At 63.2% G+C, this 21,053-nt stretch overlaps 1 protein-coding gene across 1 annotated transcript in view; it reads right to left on the bottom strand.

Moving 5' to 3' along the window:
* KCP (kielin cysteine rich BMP regulator) overlaps positions 1–21,053 on the bottom strand; it is a 53,856-nt gene that overhangs the window by 25,088 nt on the left and 7,715 nt on the right. Inside the window, 8 exon segments of the mRNA XM_073328950.1 lie at positions 416–509; positions 1,247–1,329; positions 2,417–2,510; positions 3,185–3,267; positions 13,342–13,438; positions 14,936–15,012; positions 18,602–18,785; positions 20,668–20,918. Coding sequence (XP_073185051.1) covers positions 416–509; positions 1,247–1,329; positions 2,417–2,510; positions 3,185–3,267; positions 13,342–13,438; positions 14,936–15,012; positions 18,602–18,785; positions 20,668–20,918 — 963 coding nt within the window.

Below are 21,053 nucleotides of genomic sequence, written 5' to 3'. Positions count from 1 at the left end.
AGGGCGCCCCCCCCAGTTCCCCATCCCCGGACACAGCCGCAGCCCCCAGCCCAGCACCAGCCCCCTGGCAGGGTGGGACGGGAACCCAGGGGGCCTCCTCCCGACGGCACTGGGCCGGCCCCACAGCCAGAGCATGCAATAAGTTTTCTGGGCCTCAGCCCAGTGCCCACCTCACCCCCCGTCCCGCCTGGCACCAGCTGGGCCCCTCACTGGCAGGCCCCATGCAGGGACCACGGAGCCCGCGCCCCAGGGTTGGGAGGGGGGCACTGACCCTGGCATTACCTGGCCTGGGCCCAATAAGACCAGCCATCCAGCAACGAGGGGGGCCCAGACCCACTTCCCCATCGACCCCGCCCCGCCCCCCCCGACCCCAGGGAGCACAGCCCCCACCCCCCGCGAGAAGCCCCTCACTCACCGTCGCAGACGGGGCAGCAGGTGCCCGGCCGGGGGCTGGCAGGGTGGCGGCACAGCCTGGCACATTGCCTCTTCCTGCACACGGCGCGGCCCTCCTGTGGGGGGGGCGGGGGGGGCATAGACTCACAGATTTTAAGGGACCATTAGGATCGTCTCGTCCGACGTCCTGCACATCGCAGGCCATGGAACCTCACCCGCCCCCTCCTGTCACAGACCCCGGACCCACGTCTGAGCTGTCCCAGTCCTCAACTCGGGGTTTCAAGACTTCGGGGTGCAGAGAATCCCGCGCCCCACGCTGCAGGGGAAGGCGAAAACCCCCAGGGCCGCTGCCCGTCTGCCCTGGAGGAAAATGCCTTCCCGACCCCAAATATGGCCATCAGCTGATCCCTGAGCACGTGGGCAAGACTCCCCAGCCAGACCCCCAGGAAAGGATTCGCCGTCGTAACCCAGATCCCACCCCATCTGGCACCCCACCACAGGCCATTGGGCACGTCTACGCTAGTAGTCGAAGATCAGTGACTTGCCCATCGTACCATCCCCTCCACAAACTTAACGAGCTTAGTCTTGAAGCCAGAGATGTCAGGGCCTCCGGGGGCCACTCACAGGCCAGCAGCTCCCATCCCAGGGCGTTCCCACCCCACCCAGACCCCCAGACAGACCCAGGGCCCCCCTGGAAAGGGTCCAGCCAAATAACGGGCGGGGCGGAGCCTGGGAATAGAGCTCTGCCCTGGGCAGCGGGGAGCACCGGCAGGGGGTGCCCTCAGGCCTGGGGCCAGAGGGGATGGGGGCCCCCAGGCCCTGCCCAGCGACACGGGGGGGGGCGTGGCCTTACCAAGCAGCGGCAGCTCTGGCAGGGGTCTGCGCGCGGCACCCACTCCTCACCGTGCGCCCGCTGGGCGGCTCCGTCCACACAGCCTGGGTGGGAGAGAACCGGCATCAATCGGGCCCCTGGCCCCCCGGCTATCACTGAGCCCAGGCCACGGCTAGTAGGGGCAGGGAGAGCGGGGCTGCAGGTCGGGAGTGAGGGGCACCGGCAGGGCTGCGGGGGGTGTGGGGGGAGCCCAGGATGGGGATAGCAGGGGGCTGCAGGTCGGGAGTGAGGGGCACCAGCAGAGCTGCGGGGGGCTGGGGGAGCCCAGGATGGGGATAGCAGGGGGCTGCAGGTCGGGAGTGAGGGGCACCGGCAGGGCTGCGGGGGGTGTGGGGGGAGCCCAGGATGGGGATAGCAGGGGGCTGCAGGTCGGGAGTGAGGGGCACCAGCAGGGCTGCGGGGGGCTGGGGGAGCCCAGGATGGGGATAGCAGGGGGCTGCAGGTCGGGAGTGAGGGGCACCAGCAGAGCTGCGGGGGGCTGGGGGAGCCCAGGATGGGGATAGCAGGGGGCTGCAGGTCGGGAGTGAGGGGCACCAGCAGAGCTGCGGGGGGCTGGGGGAGCCCAGGATGGGGATAGCAGGGGGCTGCAGGTCGGGAGTGAGGGGCACCAGCAGAGCTGCGGGGGCGGAGCCCAGGATGGGGATAGCAGGGGGCTGTGGGTCAGGAGTGAGGGGCACCGGCAGGGCTGCGGGGCGGGGGGGGGTGAGCCCAGGATGGGGATACCAGGGAGCTGCGGGTCAGGAGTGAGGGGCACCGGCAGGGCTGCGGGGCGGGGGGGGGGTGAGCCCAGGATGGGGATACCAGGGGGCTGCGGGTCAGGAGTGTGGGTCACCGGCAGGGCTGCGGGGCGGGGGGGGGGGTGAGCCCAGGATGGGGATACCAGGGGGCTGCGGGTCGGGAGTGAGGGGCACCGGCAGGGCTGCGGGGGGCTGGGGGAGCCCAGGATGGGGATAGCAGGGGGCTGCAGGTCGGGAGTGAGGGGCACCGGCAGGGCTGGGACGTCTCCTGCAGTGGAAGGTTCTTGTCTCCTGTTAAAAGGGCCTGATCCTGCCCCCCCAGCACCCCCTTTCCCCCACATTGTCCCCTGCCTCCCCTCCCTCCACTCACCCAGCAGTGCCCCCCCAGGCTCACCCTGGCAGTGGGGGCAGCAGGCCCCGGGCAGCTCCTCCTGGGTGGCGCAGTGGAGCTGCGGGCAGACGAGTCGGAGGCACTGGACGTTCCCATCCTGGGCAGGAGAGACGCAGCCGGTGTCCGACCCCACCCCGTCCCCTGGGGGGTCCCGTCCCCATCCCGTCCCCTGGGGGGGTCCCAGCCCTTGGGGGTTCCCAGGGGTTCCCGCCCCAATCCATCCCCTGGGGGGTCCTGTCCCGATCCCGTCCCCTGGGGGGGGATCCCGACCCCATCCCATCCCCTGGGGGGATCCCGTCCCCTGGGGGGATCCTGGCCCTACAAACCCGGCACCCCAGGGACCTGGACGGGGGAGGGGGACTCTCTTGGGGGCTAAGGATGCCAGAGACGCAGAGCCCGACCCTGGGGGTCGCTGTGGCCTGGACGGTGCCTGGCGCTGCAGCCCCAGAGGATCAGGATACGGGGTGGCAAGGCCACATGGCCGCCCTGACAGGAGAGTGGGACCCCCTGGGGGTCTGGCCCACAGAGGGGCCCCTCCAAGGGGCTGTTCTGGAGCTGGGGGAGCCCAAATCCTGGGGACCCCAGCTCCGCCAGTGCCTCTCACTCCCAACCCGCAGCCCCGTTAGCCCTGCCCCAGGCTCCCCTCGCCCAGCTCTGCTGGTGCCCCTCAGAACTGACCCACAGCCCTTGTGACCCCCGCCCTGGCCCCCCCCCCGGTTTGCCCTGTGCGGGCCCTGGACAAACCCCTGCCCCTGGAGTGCAGGGTCTCACCAGGCAAGAGCAGTTCATGCAGGGGTTGGATGTGGCCAGGAACACGTCTCCGTCCTGGTGCCTTTGCCCGTCGTACTCACAGCCTGGGCACAGGAGAGCGGTCGGGTCACACGGACACCCCTCTGTGAGGATGTGACTCAGCAGGGAGGGGGGAGTGTTGACCTGGGAATGTGCCCTGGGGATGGGAGACCTGAGAGCCTGTCACCTGAGCCAGGAGGGGGACGGGGAGGTGACACCTCTGCCCGGGAATGTGAACAGGGGCTGCAGCAGGGAACCTGCTGGTGGGTTTAGTTTCAGTTTGGGGCTGGGTGGAGGAACACAGGGAACCCCAGGGCTGGGGTCTAAGCTCCCTCCTCCCCCAGAAGGACGTGATTGAGGGGTCCTGGTTGTACCCACAAGCTCTGTTTTGGACTGTGTTCCTGTTGTCCAATAAACCTTCTGTTTTACTGGCTGGCTGAGAGTCTCAGTGGATCCCAGGAAGAGGGGTGCAGGGCCTGGACTCCCCCACACTCCGTGACAACTGGTGGCAGCGGTGGGATCTACTGCACCCCGTGAACGGCGCTTCCTGCAGTAAGTGACTGGGGAGCAGTAAAACGAAGGGGAATTGACGGGGACCAGGCGTGCTGAAGATTCAGAGAGAGACGGTTTCGGGGGGCGGTTAACCCCTGGGAATGTGTGACCAGAGAGAAAGACTTTTGCAGTAACAGGGTCCCCCGGGGGATTGCAGCGAGCGGTCCCAGGGGCGGAGGAATCTGCAGCTCGACCCTGGCAAAGAGGTGGTGACCTCGAGAAGGACTGGCACACGAGGGGCTTTTCCTGGAAACCGTGGGAAGCTGCCCGGCCTGCGAGGGGCCAGCAGGGAGATGTACGCTAAACGCCTGAAGAGCGACCTGGTGGAGCTGTGCAGGCAGAGAGGGCTGCGCATCGGGAGGTCCACCAAGGAACAGCTGATTGCCCAGCTGGAGGAGAGGGATCGCTTGGATGACCCGATCCCTGTCCCTGAGGGAAGCCGCCCGGCGGACACAGCGTGGGCCCTGGGGCCTGACCGGGCTGGGAGGGGTCAGACTGCTGCTGAGGACATCCCGAGACCCTTCCTACCTATGTCTGGGGGAGGGGTTGGGGGAAGCCCAGCGAATACCGAGGGCACCCTGACCCCGGCACCCAGCAGGGGATCCTCCCGGCGGAGCTCCCCATCCCTGGAGCGGAGGCGGCTGGAATGGGAGAGGGAGATGAAAATGAGGGAGCTGGAGGATCATGAAAAACAACGTCAACATGAGGAGAAACAACGTCAACATGAGCAGGAGGAGAAGGAGAAACAACGTCAACATGAGCAGGAGGAGAGGGAGAGGGAGCGTCAGGAGAAGGAGAGGGAGCGTCAGGAGAAGGAGAAACAAAGGCAGCATGAACTGGAGCTGGCCAGGCTGAAGAGCAGTGGGGCCCCGGCTGCGGCTGCGGTGAGTGAGGGGGGACCCAAGACTGCAAGGAACTTTGATAAGTGCTTCCTGGCCCAGCGGAAGGAGGGGGAGGACATAGATAGCTTCCTGACGGCCTTTGAGAACGCCTGTGAGCTGCACAGGGTTGACCCTGCAGACAGGCTCCAGTTCCTCACCCCCTTACTGGACCCCAAAGCCGTGGAGGTGTACAGCCGAATGACAGGGGCGGAGGCAGGGGACTATGAACTGTTCAAACAGGCCCTGCTCCGTGAGTTTGGGCTGACCCCCGAGATGTACCGGAGAAGGTTCCGGAGTCAGCGTAAAATGCCTGAGGTCACCTACCTACAACTGGTCAACCGGATGCAGGGGTATGCCCGCAAGTGGACAGCTGGGGCCCGAGCTAAAGAGGACCTGCTTGACCTAATCGTACTGGAGCAACTGTATGATCAGTGCCCGTCCGACCTGAGGCTGTGGCTGGTGGACAAAAAGCTCGAGAACCCCCAGCACGCAGGGCAGCTGGCCGACGAGTTTGTGAACAGTCGGTCAGGGGGTAGCCGGGAGGAGTCCCAAAAGAACAGGCCCGAGAGTCACCAGGGGGCCTCCCAGCGGGGAAATAGGGAGAACCCCCTCCGAAGGGGAATGCCTGGCGTCGGGCCCCTCCGACCCGCTCGAGGGGACCAACGTGACCTGAGCTGCTATCACTGTGGCCAGAGAGGCCACGTACGGTCCCAGTGCCCCGGGCTCAGGGACAAACTGAGCAGACCCAACCTACCCAGGGTTAACTGGGTAGGGACCCAGCTGGACGAGGGGCAGATGACCCAGGAAAGGGGGGCTGCCAGTTTACCACCTGCCCCGGAGGGAAGAGTACCCCAGGCTAGCTCCACCAGAGGGCTGGAGGCTCTGGACTCAGGGTGCTCAGTTTACAGGGTGGGCGCGGGGCTGTCCCTCCGGAGAGAGTGCCTTGTTCCCCTGGAGGTGGATGGGAGGAATCATAGAATCATAGAATATCAGGGTTGGAAGGGACCCCAGAAGGTCATCTAGTCCAACCCCCTGCTCAAAGCAGGACCAATTCCCAGTTAAATCATCCCAGCCAGGGCTTTGTCAAGCCTGACCTTAAAAACCTCTAAGGAAGGAGATTCTACCACCTCCCTAGGTAACGCATTCCAGTGTTTCACCACCCTCTTAGTGAAAAAGTTTTTCCTAATATCCAATCTAAACCTCCCCCACTGCAACTTGAGACCATTACTCCTCGTTCTGTCATCTGCTACCATTGAGAACAGTCTAGAGCCATCCTCTTTGGAACCCCCTTTCAGGTAGTTGAAAGCAGCTATCAAATCCCCCCTCATTCTTCTCTTCTGCAGGCTAAACAATCCCAGCTCCCTCAGCCTCTCCTCATAACTCATGTGTTCCAGTCCCCTAATCATTTTTGTTGCCCTTCGCTGGACTCTCTCCAATTTATCCACATCCTTCTTGTAGTGTGGGGCCCAAAACTGGACACAGTACTCCAGATGAGGCCTCACCAATGTCGAATAGAGGGGAACGATCACGTCCCTCGATCTGCTCGCTATGCCCCTACTTATACATCCCAAAATGCCATTGGCCTTCTTGGCAACAAGGGCACACTGCTGACTCATATTCAGCTTCTCGTCCACTGTCACCCCTAGGTCCTTTTCTGCAGAACTGCTGCCTAGCCATTCGGTCCCTAGTCTGTAGCGGTGCATGGGATTCTTCCATCCTAAGTGCAGGACCCTGCACTTATCCTTATTGAACCTCATCAGATTCCTTTTGGCCCAATCTTCCAATTGGTCTAGGTCCTTCTGTATCCTATCCCTGCCCTCCAAGCGTATCTACCACTCCTCCCAGTTTAGTATCATCCGCAAATTTGCTGAGAGTGCAATCCACACCATCCTCCAGATCATTTATGAAGATATTGAATAAAACCGGCCCCAGGACCGACCCTTGGGGCACTCCACTTGATACCGGCTGCCAACTAGACATGGAGCCATTGATCACTACCCGTTGAGCCCGACAATTTAGCCAGCTTTCTACCCACCTTATAGTGCATTCATCCAGCCCATACTTCCTTAACTTGCTGACAAGAATACTATGGGAGACCGTGTCAAAAGCTTTGCTAAAGTCAAGATACAATACATCCACTGCTTTCCCTTCATCCACAGAACCAGTAATCTCATCATAAAAGGCGATTAGATTAGTCAGGCATGACCTTCCCTTGGTGAATCCATGCTGGCTGTTCCTGATCACTTTCCTCTCATGCAAGTGCTTCAGGATTGATTCTTTGAGGACCTGCTCCATGATTTTTCCAGGGACTGAGGTGAGGCTGACTGGCCTGTACTTCCCAGGATCTTCCTTCTTCCCTTTTTTAAAGATTGGCACTACATTAGCCTTTTTCCAGTCATCCGGGACTTCCCCGGTTCGCCACGAGTTTTCAAAGATAATGGCCAGTGGCTCTGCAATCACAGCCGCCAATTCCTTCAGCACTCTCGGATGCAACTCGTCCGGCCCCATGGACTTGTGCACGTCCAGCTGTTCTAAATAGTCCCTAACCGCCTCTATCTCCACAGAGGGCTGGCCATCTCTTCCCCATTTTGTGATGCCCAGCGCAGCAGTCTGGGAGCTGACCTTGTTAGTGAAAACAGAGGCAAAAAAAGCATTGAGTACATTAGCTTTTTCCACATCCTCTGTCACTAGGTTGCCTCCCTCATTCAGTAAGGGGCCCACACTTTCCTTGGCTTTCTTCTTGTTGCCAACATACCTGAAGAAACCCTTCTTGTTACTCTTGACATCTCTGGCTAGCTGCAGCTCCAGGTGCGATTTGGCCCTCCTGATAACATTCCTACATGCCCGAGCAATATTTTTATACTCTTCCCTGGTCATATGTCCAACCTTCCACTTCTTGTAAGCTTCTTTTTTATGTTTAAGATCCGCTAGGATTTCACCATTAAGCCAAGCTGGTCGCCTGCCATATTTACTATTCTTTCGTATAGTAAAGAAGGAAGGTCAATGGATACTGGGATACGGGCGCGGAGGTGACGCTGGCCCGGCCCGAGGTGGTGGCCCCAGATCGGGTGGTGCCCAACACCTATCTGACCCTGACAGGGGTGGGCGGGACCCCATTTAAGGTGCCCGTGGCAAGGGTACACCTGAAATGGGGGGCCAAGGAGGGCCCCAAGGATGTGGGGGTACACCACCATTTGCCCACTGAAGTTTTGATGGGGGGAGACCTAGAGGACTGGCCAAGCAAGCCCCAGGCCGCCCTGGTTGTGACGCGTAGCCAGAGCCGGCGAGGGGCACTGCGCCCTGACCTCGGGGAGGGTATCACACCGGAGGCGCAGGACCCTACCCTGGTGGGGAGGGAGGGCCGAGGGGCACGGCTCAGAGAGGCGGAGGCCTCAGACCTGGCCAGCGAGAGGGAACCGGGCCCCGTCCCTTCCCCAGCCGCTGAGTTCCAGGCCGAGTTGAGGAAAGATCCCTCCTTGCGGAAGCTCAGGGACCTGGCCGACCTCAGTGTGGTACGGACCATGAGGAGAGGCTGCCAGGAGAGGTTCCTGTGGGAGAAGGGGTTCCTGTACCGAGAATGGGCTCCCACAAGGGAAGTAGAGTCCTGTGGGATCAGGAGGCAGCTGGTGGTCCCCCAGAAGTATCGCCGCAGGCTCCTGTACCTGGCCCATGACATCCCCCTCGCAGGGCACCAGGGAATCCGGCGCACCCGGCAGAGGTTGCTACAGAACTTTTACTGGCCCGGGGTCTTTACCACGGTCCGGCAGTATTGCTGATCCTGCGACCCCTGTCAGAGGGTGGGGAAGGCCCGGGACAAGGGGAAAGCGGCTTTGAGACCTTTGCCCATCATAGAGGAGCCTTTCCAGAAGGTGGCCATGGACATCGTGGGGCCTCTCAGCAGGACAACCCGGTCGGGGAAGAAATACATTCTGGTGGTGGTAGATTTTGCCACCCGCTACCCCGAGGCAGTGCCCTTAGCTTCCATTGAAGCCGACACCGTGGCCGATGCGCTCCTGACCATTTTCAGCCGAGTGGGGTTCCCCAAGGAAGTCTTGACAGACCAAGGCTCCAACTTCATGTCGGCCCTGCTCCGGTGCTTGTGGGAGAAATGTGGGGTCCGGCACGACTGGGCCTCAGCTTATCACCCCCAGTCCAACGGGCTGGTGGAGAGGTTTAACGGGACGCTAAAGATGATGCTGAAAACCTTTATGAACCAGCACCCACAGGATTGGGACAAGTACTTACCTCACCTGCTGTTCGCGTACAGGGAGGTGCCCCAGGAGTCGACCGGATTTTCGCCTTTCGAACTGTTATATGGCAGGAGGGTGAGGGGCCCCCTGGACCTGATGAGAGACGAGTGGGAGGGGAAGGCCACTCCCGATGGAGAGACAGTGGTGGAGTATGTCCTGATCTTCCGAGAGAGACTGGCGGAACTCATGGGCCTGGCCAGGGAGAATCTGGCCAGAGCCCAGAGGAAGCAGAAGGTCTGGTATGACCGCACGGCACGGGCCCGTGCCTACGCCACCGGGGATCAGGTGATGGTTCTCATCCCAGTGAGAAAGAACAAACTACAGGCCGCCTGGGAGGGCCCTTTCAAGGTCGTCAAGCAGCTCAATGAGGTAAACTATGTGGTGGAGCTGTCAAACCGGGCGCACCACCGCCGGGTGTACCATGTGAATATGATGAAGCCATATTATGCCAGGGGGAACGTGGTGTTGGCCGTGTGTGGACAGTGGGAAGAGCAGGGAGATGACCCTTTAGTAGATCTATTCCCTGGGACCAGAGCTGGTTTCCCCCTGGAAACAATTCCCCTCTCGGATCAGCTAACCCCTGCCCAGCAAGCTGAGGTCAGGGAGGTGCTGCATCCGTACCGACAGCTGTTTTCCAACCAGCCTGGACGCACTAATCTGACTGTCCACCGGGTGCAGACAGGGTCGCACCCGCCGATAAGATGCTCCCCCTTCCGAGTCACAGGGAAAACTGCTCAGGACCTGGAAAGAGAGGTCTGGGACATGCTGGCTTTGGGGGTGATCCAGCCATCTGCCAGCCCTTGGGCCTCGCCGGTGGTGCTGGTCCCCAAAAAGGATGGGTCTGTCTGGTTCTGTGTGGACTATCGGAAGCTCAATGCCATCACTGTATCGGATGCCTACCCCATGCCCAGGCCAGACGAGCTCCTAGACAAGCTGGGAGGAGCTCGGTACCTTACCACCATGGACCTTACAAAGGGCTACTGGCAAGTGCCGCTGGATGCAGATGCCCGACTGAAATCGGCCTTTATCACCCCTCTGGGGCTCTATGAGTTCCTGACCCTGCCTTTCGGCCTCAAGGGAGCGCCGGCCACCTTCCAGCGCCTAGTGGACCAGCTCCTGAGGGGGATGGAGAGTTTTGCCGTGGCGTATATTGATGACATCTGTGTCTTTAGCCAGACCTGGGAGGACCACGTGTCCCAGGTTAGACAAGTGCTGGACCGACTCCAGGGGGCTGGGCTGACTGTAAAAGCGGAGAAGTGCAAGGTGGGGATGGCGGAAGTATCTTACCTGGGCCATCGGGTGGGGAGCGGCCGCCTAAAGCCGGAACCAGCCAAGGTGGAGGTGATCAGAGACTGGCCCGCTCCCCACACCAAAAAGCAGGTCCAAGCCTTTATTGGGATGGCAGGATACTACCGAAGATTTGTGCCCCACTTTAGCGCCATCGCCACCCCCATCACGGAGCTATGCAAGAAGGGGAAGCCAGACAAGGTGGTCTGGACCGAGCAGTGCCAGGTGGCTTTCCGGGCGCTGAAGAAGGCTCTGGTCAGTGGCCCAGTTCTGGCAAACCCAGACTTTGACAAGCCCTTTGTGGTGTTCACCGACGCCTCAGACACGGGACTGGGGGCGGTGTTAATGCAGGAGGATGAAAAGGGGGAGAGACACCCCATCGTGTACCTGAGCAAGAAGTTGTTACCCCGGGAGCAACACTACGCGGCCATCGAGAAGGAGTGCCTGGCCATGGTGTGGGCCCTCAAGAAACTAGAGCCCTATCTCTTCGGGCGGCACTTCACCGTCTACACCGACCACTCTCCCCTGACCTGGCTGCACCAGATGAAAGGAGCCAACGCCAAGCTCCTGAGATGGAGCCTGCTCCTGCAGGATTACGACATGGACGTGGTCCACGTGAAGGGAAGTGCCAACCTGATAGCGGATGCGCTGTCCCGGAGAGGGGGCCCCGAACTTCCCCAGGTCACTGGTCAGCGTGACCCCGCTCAGTTCAGTCTCGAAGGGGGGAGAGATGTGACGATGTGACTCAGCAGGGAGGGGGGAGTGTTGACCTGGGAATGTGCCCTGGGGATGGGAGACCTGAGAGCCTGTCACCTGAGCCAGGAGGGGGAGGGGGAGGTGACACCTCTGCCCAGGAATGTGAACAGGGGCTGCAGGAGGGAACCTGCTGGGTGGGTTTAGTTTCAGTTTGGGGCTGGGTGGAGGAACACAGGGAACCCCAGGGCTGGGGTCTAAGCTCCCTGCTCCCCCAGAAGGACGTGATTGAGGGGTCCTGGTTGTACCCACAAGCTCTGTTTTGGACTGTGTTCCTGTTGTCCAATAAACCTTCTGTTTTACTGGCTGGCTGAGAGTCTCAGTGGATCCCAGGAAGAGGGGTGCAGGGCCTGGACTCCCCCACACTCCGTGACACCCTCCTTTCCCTGGGCTGCAGGGAGCCAGGGGCTCAGGGCGCTGCGCTGGGGGGTGAGTGGGGCAGCGGGTGCTGCGCTGGGGGGAGCGGGGCAGGGGCTCAACGGGGGTTGTTGTGCTGGGCGGAGCAGGATGGGCTCTCAGCAGGGGGCTCTCCCCTTTTAATGTCGGCTCCTCTGCAGTCCCTGAGACGTAGCTCCTTGGGTCCCGGATCCAAGTTCCTGGCCCGAATCCATAGAATCATAGAATATCAGGGTTGGAAGGGACCTCAGGAGGTCATCTAGTCCAACCCCCTGCTCAAAGCAGGAGCAATCCCCAACTAAATCATCCCAGCCAGGGCTTTGTCAAGCCTGACCTTAAAAACCTCTAAGGAAGGAGATTCTACCACCTCCCTAGGTAACGCATTCCAGTGTTTCACCACCCTCCTAGGGAAAAAGTTTTTCCTAATATCCAACCTAAACCCCCACCACTGCAACTTGAGACCATTACTCCTCGTTCTGTCATCTGCTACCACTGAGAACAGTCTAGATCCATCCTCTTTGGATCCACCTTTCAGGTAGTTGAAAGCAGCTATCAAATCCCCCCTCATTCTTCTCTTCCGCAGACTAAACAATCCCAGCTCCCTCAGCCTCTCCTCAGAAGTCATATGTTCAGTCCCCTAATCATTTTTGTTGCCCTCCGCTAGACTCTTTCCAATTTTTCCACATCCTTCTTGTAGTGGGGGGCCCAAAACTGGACACAGTCCTCCAGATGAGGCCTCAGCAATGTTGAATAGAGGGGAACAATCACGTCCCCCGATCTGCTGGCAGTGATCCTACTTATACATCCCCAAATGCCACTGGCCTTCTTGTTGACTCATATCCAGCTTCTCGTCCACTGTAACCCCTCGGTCCTTTCTGCAGAACTGCTGCCGAGCCATTCGGTCCCTAGTCTGTAGCGGTGCATTGGGTTCTTCCGTCCTAAGTGCAGGACTCTGCACTTGTCCTTGTTGAACCTCATCAGATTTCTTTTGGCCCAATCCTCTAATTTGTCTAGGGCCCTCTGTAGCCTATCCCTGCCCTCCAGCGTATCTACCACTCCTCCCAGTTTAGTATCATATGCAAATTTGCTGAGGGTGCAATCCACCCCATCCTCCAGATCATTTATGAAGATATTGAACAAAACCGGCCCCAGGACCGACCCTTGGGGCACTCCACTTGACACCGGCTGCCAACTAGACATGGAGCCATTGATCACTACCCATTGAGCCCGACAATCTAGCCAGCTTTCTATCCACCTTATCGTCCATTCATCAAACCCATACTTCTTTAACTTGCTGGCAAGAATACTGTGGGAGACCGTGTCAAAAGCTTTGCGAAAGTCAAGGAACAACACGTCCGCTGCTTTCTCCTCATCCACAGTTATCTCATCATTAAATTAGTCAGGCATGACTTGCCCTTGGTGAATCCATGCTGACTGTTCCTGATCACTTTCCTCTCATGTAAGTGCTTCAGGATTGATTCCTGGAGGACCTGCTCCATGATTTTTCCAGGGACTGAGGTGAGGCTGACTGGCCTGTAGTTCCCAGGATCCTCCTCCTTCCCTTTTTTAAAGATGGGCACTACATTAGCCTTTTCCCAGTCGTCCAGGACTTCCCCGGATCGCCACGAGTTTTCAAAGATAATGGCCAATGGCTCTGCAATCACAGCCGCCAACTCCTTTAGCATCTGAGGGGCTGCCCTGGATTCGGATGACCTGGGCTCGGGTGCCCCGGTTGTGCTGCCCTGTACCCGGCTCTGGCAGCCATGTGACAAATGCCCATTGTTAGTTTTAACAAAGACCCCTCCCACCGTCACGGTCCCCCCCAGAGCTGGCTGCACTCCTCCAGCACCGCCCCACACAGCCTGGCGGGACAGCGAACCCCAGGGTCTATGCCCACTGCCTCCCCTCCCCTGCAGACACAGCGGGTCTTGGGACACGCCACTGGGCCTCTGCCAAGGGGTGGGAACAGGGGCACCCCAGAGCCAGCCTGACCCATGTGCCCGCCCCAGCAGCACCTCACCTGGCAGACAGGTGGGGCAGCACTGCCCAGGCAGGGTCTCGCGCTCCAGGCAGGAGAGCTCCGGGCACACGGTCTCCTGGCACCGCACGGTCCCAGCCTGACAGGGAGCAAATACAGTTGGCAGGGGCAGCCAGACTGCGGGATCAGCCCTGTATGGCCAGCGGGGGGCGCTGCGCCCTGTGAGTCCCTCTCCCCAGGTACAAGGAGCCCATGCCCCAGCGACTGGCACCCCCAACTCCCCAAATCTACTGTGCCCTGCTATTCAGCCCTGACCCGCAGCCCCCTGCCGGCCCAGCCCTGGGATCCCCCCACCCCCTGAGCTCTGCCGGTGCCCCGCAGCCCCTGCTAGCCCAGCCCTGAGCCGGGGGCAGTGGTTCTGGGTTTGAACCTCAGGCAGTGGGACCCACTTGCCCCCCTTCCCCTCCTGGTGCCCAGGACTCACCCTGCAGGTGCAGGGTGCTGCAGGGCCCCTCCTGGTAGCTCTGCCCGTCCCTCAGCCGGTGCCCGCTGTACAGCCAGCCCACGCACTCGGGGCAGCACTTCCCCTGCGAGGGGAGCGGGTGCTGGCAGGCGGGCGGCGGGCACTGCTCCGTCACGCAGCGGGCTTCCCCCTCCTGGGCACACGGCACACGCCTCAGCACAGGGAGACGGCTCCACACGGGCACACGCCTCCACACGGGCACACACCAACATCTGCTGCACTCGCTCGGGCAGTGAGACATATGGGGGGGCCAGGACTCCTGGGTTCTATCCCAGCCCTGGGAGGGGAGTGGGCTCTGGCGGGTTAGAGCAGGCGGGGCTGGGAGCCAGGACTCCTGGGTTCTATCCCGACTCTGGGAGGGGAGTGGACTCTGGCAGGTTAGAGCTGACCACCTGGCACCCTGAACCCCAAAGCACGCGGGCTCAGCCTGGGATCCCCTTCACCCACATTAGCCTCCTTCCTCTCTGGCATTTCCCCAGGGCACTTTGTGTCCCCGCAGGGGTCCCCCCCAGCACTGAAATGCAGCTGCCTCTGGGGCAAAGGGCAGCAGCCCCCGACCAGCCGGTGCCAAGGACAGGATGGGACGAAGAATCGGGCCCCCAACGGGAGCTGAAGAGGGGCAGCAAAGGAGGCAGGGGCACTCTCCTGGACGTAGCGCCGGCCCAGACTCCGGGGTCCATCCCCAGCTCTGCAAAACAGTGCTGGGACCACACGGGGGCCAGGCCCCTGAGAGACACTTCCCGACTGCCAGGGAGAGTGTCCCCTACTGAGCCCCTGTCCTGCTCCCCCCAGCACAGCGCCCCCCCGCTTTCCCCTCTGCCCCCCAACCCCCTGCCCCAGCCCTGAGCCCCCTCCTGCACCCAAACTCCCTTCAAAGCCCACGTCGGGGTGTCAGCCCCCAAAGTGCCTGGGTCCATGTGTCCAACCCCACCTCCCAGTGCCCGTGTCCGTGTGCCCAGCCCCCCAGTGCCCGTGTCTATGTCCAGGCCCCCCCTGGTGCCCATGCCCATGAGCCTGCCCCCCTAGTGCCCATGTGCCCACCCCCCCAGTGTCCGTTTGCCCAGCCCCTCCAGTGCCCATGTCTGGGGGCCTGGCAGGGCTGCGGGCGCTCACCCGGCAGCGGCAGGTGGTGCAGGCATCCCTGGCGAAGGCGTCCCCGTTGCTGTAGAGCTGCCCTGCATAGCTGCAGCCTGGGAGGGACACGGGCACAGCATTAGCATAGTAGGTGGGAGATCCCCGCCCCTGCCCAGAGCCCTGCAAGGGCCCCACCCCACAGCCGGCCAGGGGAATGAGCGGGGCAGGTGCCGAGCTGCAGCCAAGGGAGACTCCAGCTCCCTGCATGCACTGGTGTGCTAGCTGATCCATGCTCAGGGCATGGGGCACCAATGCATGCTGGGACCTGTAGTCCCCGGGAGCTCCACCAGTCCAGCTGGGCTCACCGGGGCAGGGTTCAAACCGTGACCTCCAGCCTGTGGACACAGCAGCCCTCGGCAACCCCCTGTGATGAAGCGGGACTGTTGTTAATGTTTCCTCTGAATATTGTGGGGATGCCTCAGTTTCCCCTAGGCAGTTCTTAAGTATCTAGGTGGTGAGGTAAGGGTGTATGATCATTGCAGAGCCCTAGAGGGCAGGTGTGTGCAGGGGTCTGGATGCAGAAAATGGCCGACACCCTGTTTCCTGGCACCTGATGGCCTGGACCCTTCCCCCCTGCAAGGTGAAAGCTGAAGGGTTGGAGAACAAAGGAATCAGGTGACCACCTGGTCCGGGAAAGGGACAAAGCCCAGAGGAGGGGGGGCTGGAGGGAGTTTCAGTTGGGGGCTGGCTGGGGACGAGGAGTGAAGTGCAGACGGGGTTGTCTGGCTCACGGCCCCCCAAAATGGACCCAGCTGAGGGGGTCCTGTTCTCTGTACCTACAAGCTCTGTGTTAGACCATGTTCCTGTCGTCTAATAAACCTTCTGTGTTACTGGCTGTCACGGAGCGTGGGGGAGTCCAGGCCCTGCACCCCTCTTCCTGGGATCCACTGAGACTCTCAGCCAGCCAGTAAAACAGAAGGTTTATTGGACAACAGGAACACAGTCCAGAACAGAGCTTGTGGGTACAACCAGGACCCCTCAATCACGTCCTTCTGGGGGAGCAGGGAGCTTAGACCCCAGCCCTGGGGTTCCCTGTGTTCCTCCACCCAGCCCCAAACTGAAACTAAACTCACCCAGCAGGTTCCCTGCTGCAGCCCCTGTTCACATTCCTGGGCAGAGGTGTCACCTCCCCGTCCCCCTCCCGGCTCAGGTGACAGGCTCTCAGGTCTCCCCTCCCCAGGGCACATTCCCAGGTCAACACTCCCCCCTCCCTGCTGCGTCACATCGTCACACTGGCTGGCTGAGAGTCCCGTCTGACTGCGGAGTCGGGGGGCAGGACCCTCTGGCCCCCCAGGACCCCGCCTGGGGGACTCGCTGGGGGAAGCACACGGAGGGCAGAGGAGGCTGAAGGCTCCGAGGTCAGACCCAGGAAGGTGGAAGCCGGGGGAGCTGTGTGTCCTGCAGACAGGCTGCTCCCGGAGAGGAGGCTCCCCCAGGGTCCTGCCCGGCTTCCTCGGGAGCAGTCCCAGAGCAGCACCCCGGGCCGCCAGGACACTGCCCCACAGCTCTTCTGACCCACCGGGCGCCTGATGGTGTTGGAGTCGCCCTGGGGCAGCTGGAGGTGGTGGGTGAACTGGGCAGCCGGGCGGGGGGGCACGGAGCCGGAGCCGGGAGATGCACAGGCCCCAGCCACGGCTGCTCCCTCTGCCGACTGCACCGCACTGCCCCGGCTGAAACCCACGGCCCCAAACCTCCCCACCCCCACGTCAGGACCCCCTGCCTGGGGCGGTAGGAGTGCAGACCAGCCCTGCGCCCGGGGGCAGGGAACTGGCCCGCAGGACGCCAAGAGAAGACACGTAGGCACGCACACGACCCTCATTCCCATGCAGCGGCACGGCCCAGGAGAGCTCACCCTCCCCAAACGCCGTCTGGCTCCAGGCTGGCAGGGGGCAGCGCGGGCCGGGAGGGGTGAGGCACGGGGCAAGCTGCTGGGAGCCCAGAGCAGGGCTGTGGGCCCGCTGGGGGGTACGTGTGGGTGAAGTGCCCCTGGTCCAGGCACTGGCAGAGGAATCCAGAGGGCTCAGTGCTCAAGGCCTGGCACAGCCCCCATTTGAACACAGGCTGGGGGCACAGGGCTCTAAAACAAAACCAGACCGTTCACACCACCCACAGGGACGTGGCAGCACCCACGGGCCAGCCCGGTGCCCCTCCCTGCGGCATTTGGTCAGATCTCTGGGCCCGGCCACCTCCCCGTGTGCCCCGCCCCGGGCAGCCCCGCGCCCTCCTCCCCCTGTGCCCCTCCCCGGCAGCCCCGCGCCCTCCTCCCCGCCCCGGCCAGCCCCGCGCCCTCCTCCCCCTGTGCCCCTCCCCGGCAGCCCCGCGCCCTCCTCCCCGCGTGCCCCGCCCCGGCCAGCCCCACGCCCTCCTCCCCGCGTGCCCCGCCCCGGCAGCCCCGCGCCCTCCTCCCCGCGTGCCCCGCCCCGGCCAGCCCCACGCCCTCCTCCCCGCGTGCCCCGCCCCGGCAGCCCCGCGCCCTCCTCCCCCTGTGCCCCTCCCCGGCAGCCCCGCGCCCTCCTCCCCGCGTGCCCCGCCCCGGCCAGCCCCGCGCCCTCCTCCCCGCGTGCCCCGCCCCGGGCAGCCCCGCGCCCTCCTCCCCGCGTGCCCCGCCCCGGGCAGCCCCGCGCCCTCCTCCCCGCGTGCCCCGCCCCGGCCAGCCCCGCGCCCTCCTCCCCGCGTGCCCCGCCCCGGCCAGCCCCGCGCCCTCCTCCCCGCGTGCCCCGCCCCGGCAGCCCCGCGCCCTCCTCCCCCTGTGCCCCGCCCCGGCAGCCCCGCCCCCTCCTCCCCCTGTGCCCCTCCCCGGCAGCCCCGCGCCCTCCTCCCCGGCCAGCCCCGCGCCCTCCTCCCCGTGTGCCCCTCCCCGGCAGCCCCGCGCCCTCCTCCCCGTGTGCCCCGCCCCGGGCAGCCCCGCGCCCTCCTCCCCGCGTGCCCCGCCCCAGGCAGCCCCGCGCCCTCCTCCCCGCGTGCCCCGCCCCGGGCAGCCCCGCGCCCTCCTCCCCATGTGCCCCGCCCCGGCAGCCGCGTGCCCTTCTCCCCGTGTGCCCCGCCCCGGCAGCCGCGTGCCCTCCTCCCCGTGTGCCCCGCCCCGGGCAGCCCCGCGCCCTCCTCCCCGTGTGCCCCGCCCCGGCAGCCCCGCGCCCTCCTCCCCGTGTGCCCCGCCCCGGCAGCCGCGTGCCCTTCTCCCTGTGTGCCCCGCCCCGGGCAGCCCCGCGCCCTCCTCCCCGTGTGCCCCGCCCCGGCAGCCGCGTGCCCTTCTCCCTGTGTGCCCCGCCCCGGGCAGCCCCGCGCCCTCCTCTCTGTGTGCCCCGCCCCGGCAGCCGCATGCCCACTGGCGCTGAAGGGGGAGCTCCCCCCACCAGCAGTACGAGAGCTGTTACCCCGCGGCAGTCGCTCAGGCAGAGGGACGAGAGCCGCAGACGGCTGAGCTGCCCTGACGGCAGCAGAGGGGCAAAGGTCGGTGCCAGCCAGGCGCTGGGGTGAGAGCTCAGCGCCTGGCACAGCCGCACCCAGCCCTGCCCCGCGCAGCAGAGGGCAGGCTGGGCACGATGCCCCCGGAGCACCGGCAGCCAGGCCAGCCCTCGGCATGGCCGTGATGGCTGAATGGCACAGCGCCCCCTACAGGAGCCAGGGCCCCGGGCCCCTGCTCACCGAGGCACTGGGGCCGGTCCTGGCGCGCCGAGCACCGCACCTCCCCCTGCAGGCAGATGCAGGCGGTGCAGGCGTCCTTGTCCCAGGTGGCTCCGTCCTCGTGCCGCGTCCCCTCCCACACGCACGCCGGCCTCCGGCACTCACAGCGCTCCAGGGACTTCACGCGGGCCAGCAGCTCCCAGTTCTGCAGGAGACAGCGGGCGAGCCGTGAGCATGGGCTGGGGGTCTAGTGGGCGGGGGGGTCCTGGGAGCCAGGACTCCTGGGTTCTATCCCATCTCTGGGAGGGCAGTGGGGTCCAGCGGTTAGAGCAGGGGGGCAGGACTCCTGGGTTCTATCCCAGCTCTGGGGGAGCAGTGGTGTCTAGTGGGTGAGAGGTGGGGCAGGACTCCTGGGTTCTATCCCTGGCTCTGGGAGGGGAGTGGGGTCCAGTGGTCAGAGCAGGGGGCTGGGAGCCAGGACTATTCCTGACTGGGAAGGGGGCTGAGTCTCATAGAATCAGGGCTGGAAGGGACCTTGAGACGTCACGTACAGACCCCTGCGCTGAGGCAGGACCATATGGACCTGGACCAGCCCTGCCAGACCCCTCAGTGTCAGGGATCCCATGATCCCCCGGAAGCCTGGTCCAAAGCTGATCGACCCTGAGAGCAATAACGTTTCCCCTCCTATCCAACCAAAACGGGCCCTGCTGCGGATTATGCCCATTCCTGCCTGTCCTGCCTTCTGCGGAGAAAACCGGATCCCCGTCCTCTGGAGAACAACCCGTGAGATGTGAAGACTGTTCTCAGGTCCCCCCTCAGTCGCCTTCTCTCAAAACTAAGCAGGTCCCGTTTTTTAACCTCTCCTCCGAGGTCAGGTTTTCTAAATGCGCCCCAGAAGGAGCGTAGCCTTCTTCACACCTGCCAGACACGGCTGACCCACACTCAACGTCCAATCTGCTGTAGCCCCCAGCTCCTTTTCACCAGCGCCACCCCCTCGCCGGCCGCTCCCCGGTTTGCAGCTTTGCCTTTGATTTCTCCTGCCTCCGTCTGTATTGAATCTCAGCGTGTTGAATTCAGACCAATTCCCCCGTTTGCCCAGCTCACGCTGAATTCTAACCCCACCCCGCCAAGGGCTGGCAACCCCCCCAGCCGGGTGTCACTTGCAACCTTTAGCAGCGTATTCTCCACGCCGGGAACCAAGTCAGTAATCCAAGTATTGACTCGTCCTGGACCCAGCCCTGACCCTTGCGGGACCCCACCAGACACGGCCGCCCCACTGGCCAGTGAACCCGGGTAACGACTCTCGGAGAACCGTCTTTGAATGAGTTTCACGCCCATCCTATAGTAATTTCATTGCGACCACATCTCTCGAGGGAATGTCACACGGGACCGTGTCCAAAGCCTTATTAAAAATCAAGCTACATCAGACCTACAGCTTCTCCCCCACCCCCCAATCGCGCCCACTCGGCCAGCAACCCCGTCCCAGAAGGCAATTAGGTTGCTTTGGCATGCTTTGGTCGAGGCAATCCATGCTGGCTGTCCCTGCTCTCCCCTATGTGCTCACAAGCCGATCCTTCCCTAGCTTCCAGGCTGAGGGGTCTCTAATCCCCCAAGTCCTGTTTGATCCCTTTTCTCAAGAAAGGTGCTGCGTCTGCCCTCTCTCGCCCTCTGGTCCCTCACCCGGTGGCCAGGTCTCAAAGATAATCGCTACCGGGTCTGGGATGGCTTCAGCTACTTCGTTAAGCATCAGAGGGTGAATTTCATCAGGCCCTGCCGACTTGAACACATCTCACCTCTCTAGACGAGCTTTCCCCTGGGCCTGGCCTGTCGGGGCCGGCATTCCTTGCCCCGGTGGTTCATATGACCCGTGTGAAGTATCCGCTCACCATTTACTGCCTTAGTGAAACAAACCATGGGTGAAACCCGTCAGCCTTCCTGGTGCCGGCCGTTAGCAGCTCCCCGGCCCGGCTCCTTCCCACGGGGGCAGTCTGCAGTGGCCCCTTATTGTCTCGGAGGAACTGCCCGCTCTCCGGAGTGCCTTTTCCCCGGAGCTTTGCCTCCCGCTGGGCCGCGTCCCCGGGTCCTACCTGCGCTTTGACCATGTCCAGCATGGCCCCGAATCCATCCACCAGCTCCTCCAGCCGCTGCATTCTGTCCTCCAGGGCGTCCGGGTGGGGCCGCGCCAGCCCCGGGGGGAACTCAGGCTCGCCGGGCTGCTGCTGGTAGTTGCGGATGTCGGCGATGGCCGGCGGCTCCGGGGCTAGGGGGGATCCTTGATCAAAGGGGGGCTCGGCCAGGTACCCCTCCTCCGCCAGGGTGTACGGCACGGGGAAGGGGTCTGCAACACACCGCAGGCAGGGCGTGAACGGGGGAGATGGTTCCGCAGCGCTGGTTCCAATCCCGCCAGGGCTGGCATGTGCCCGTCCCCGTGGGAACGGGGATCTTGTGCTACCCATGGATGCCTGGGGGCTGG

Source organism: Lepidochelys kempii, chromosome 1 (genome assembly GCF_965140265.1).
Source record: "Lepidochelys kempii isolate rLepKem1 chromosome 1, rLepKem1.hap2, whole genome shotgun sequence".
NCBI classification, from domain to species: Eukaryota; Metazoa; Chordata; order Testudines; family Cheloniidae; genus Lepidochelys; species Lepidochelys kempii.
The sequence above is the reverse complement of the archived record's forward strand: the minus strand, read 5'-3'. Positions and strand labels throughout refer to the sequence as shown.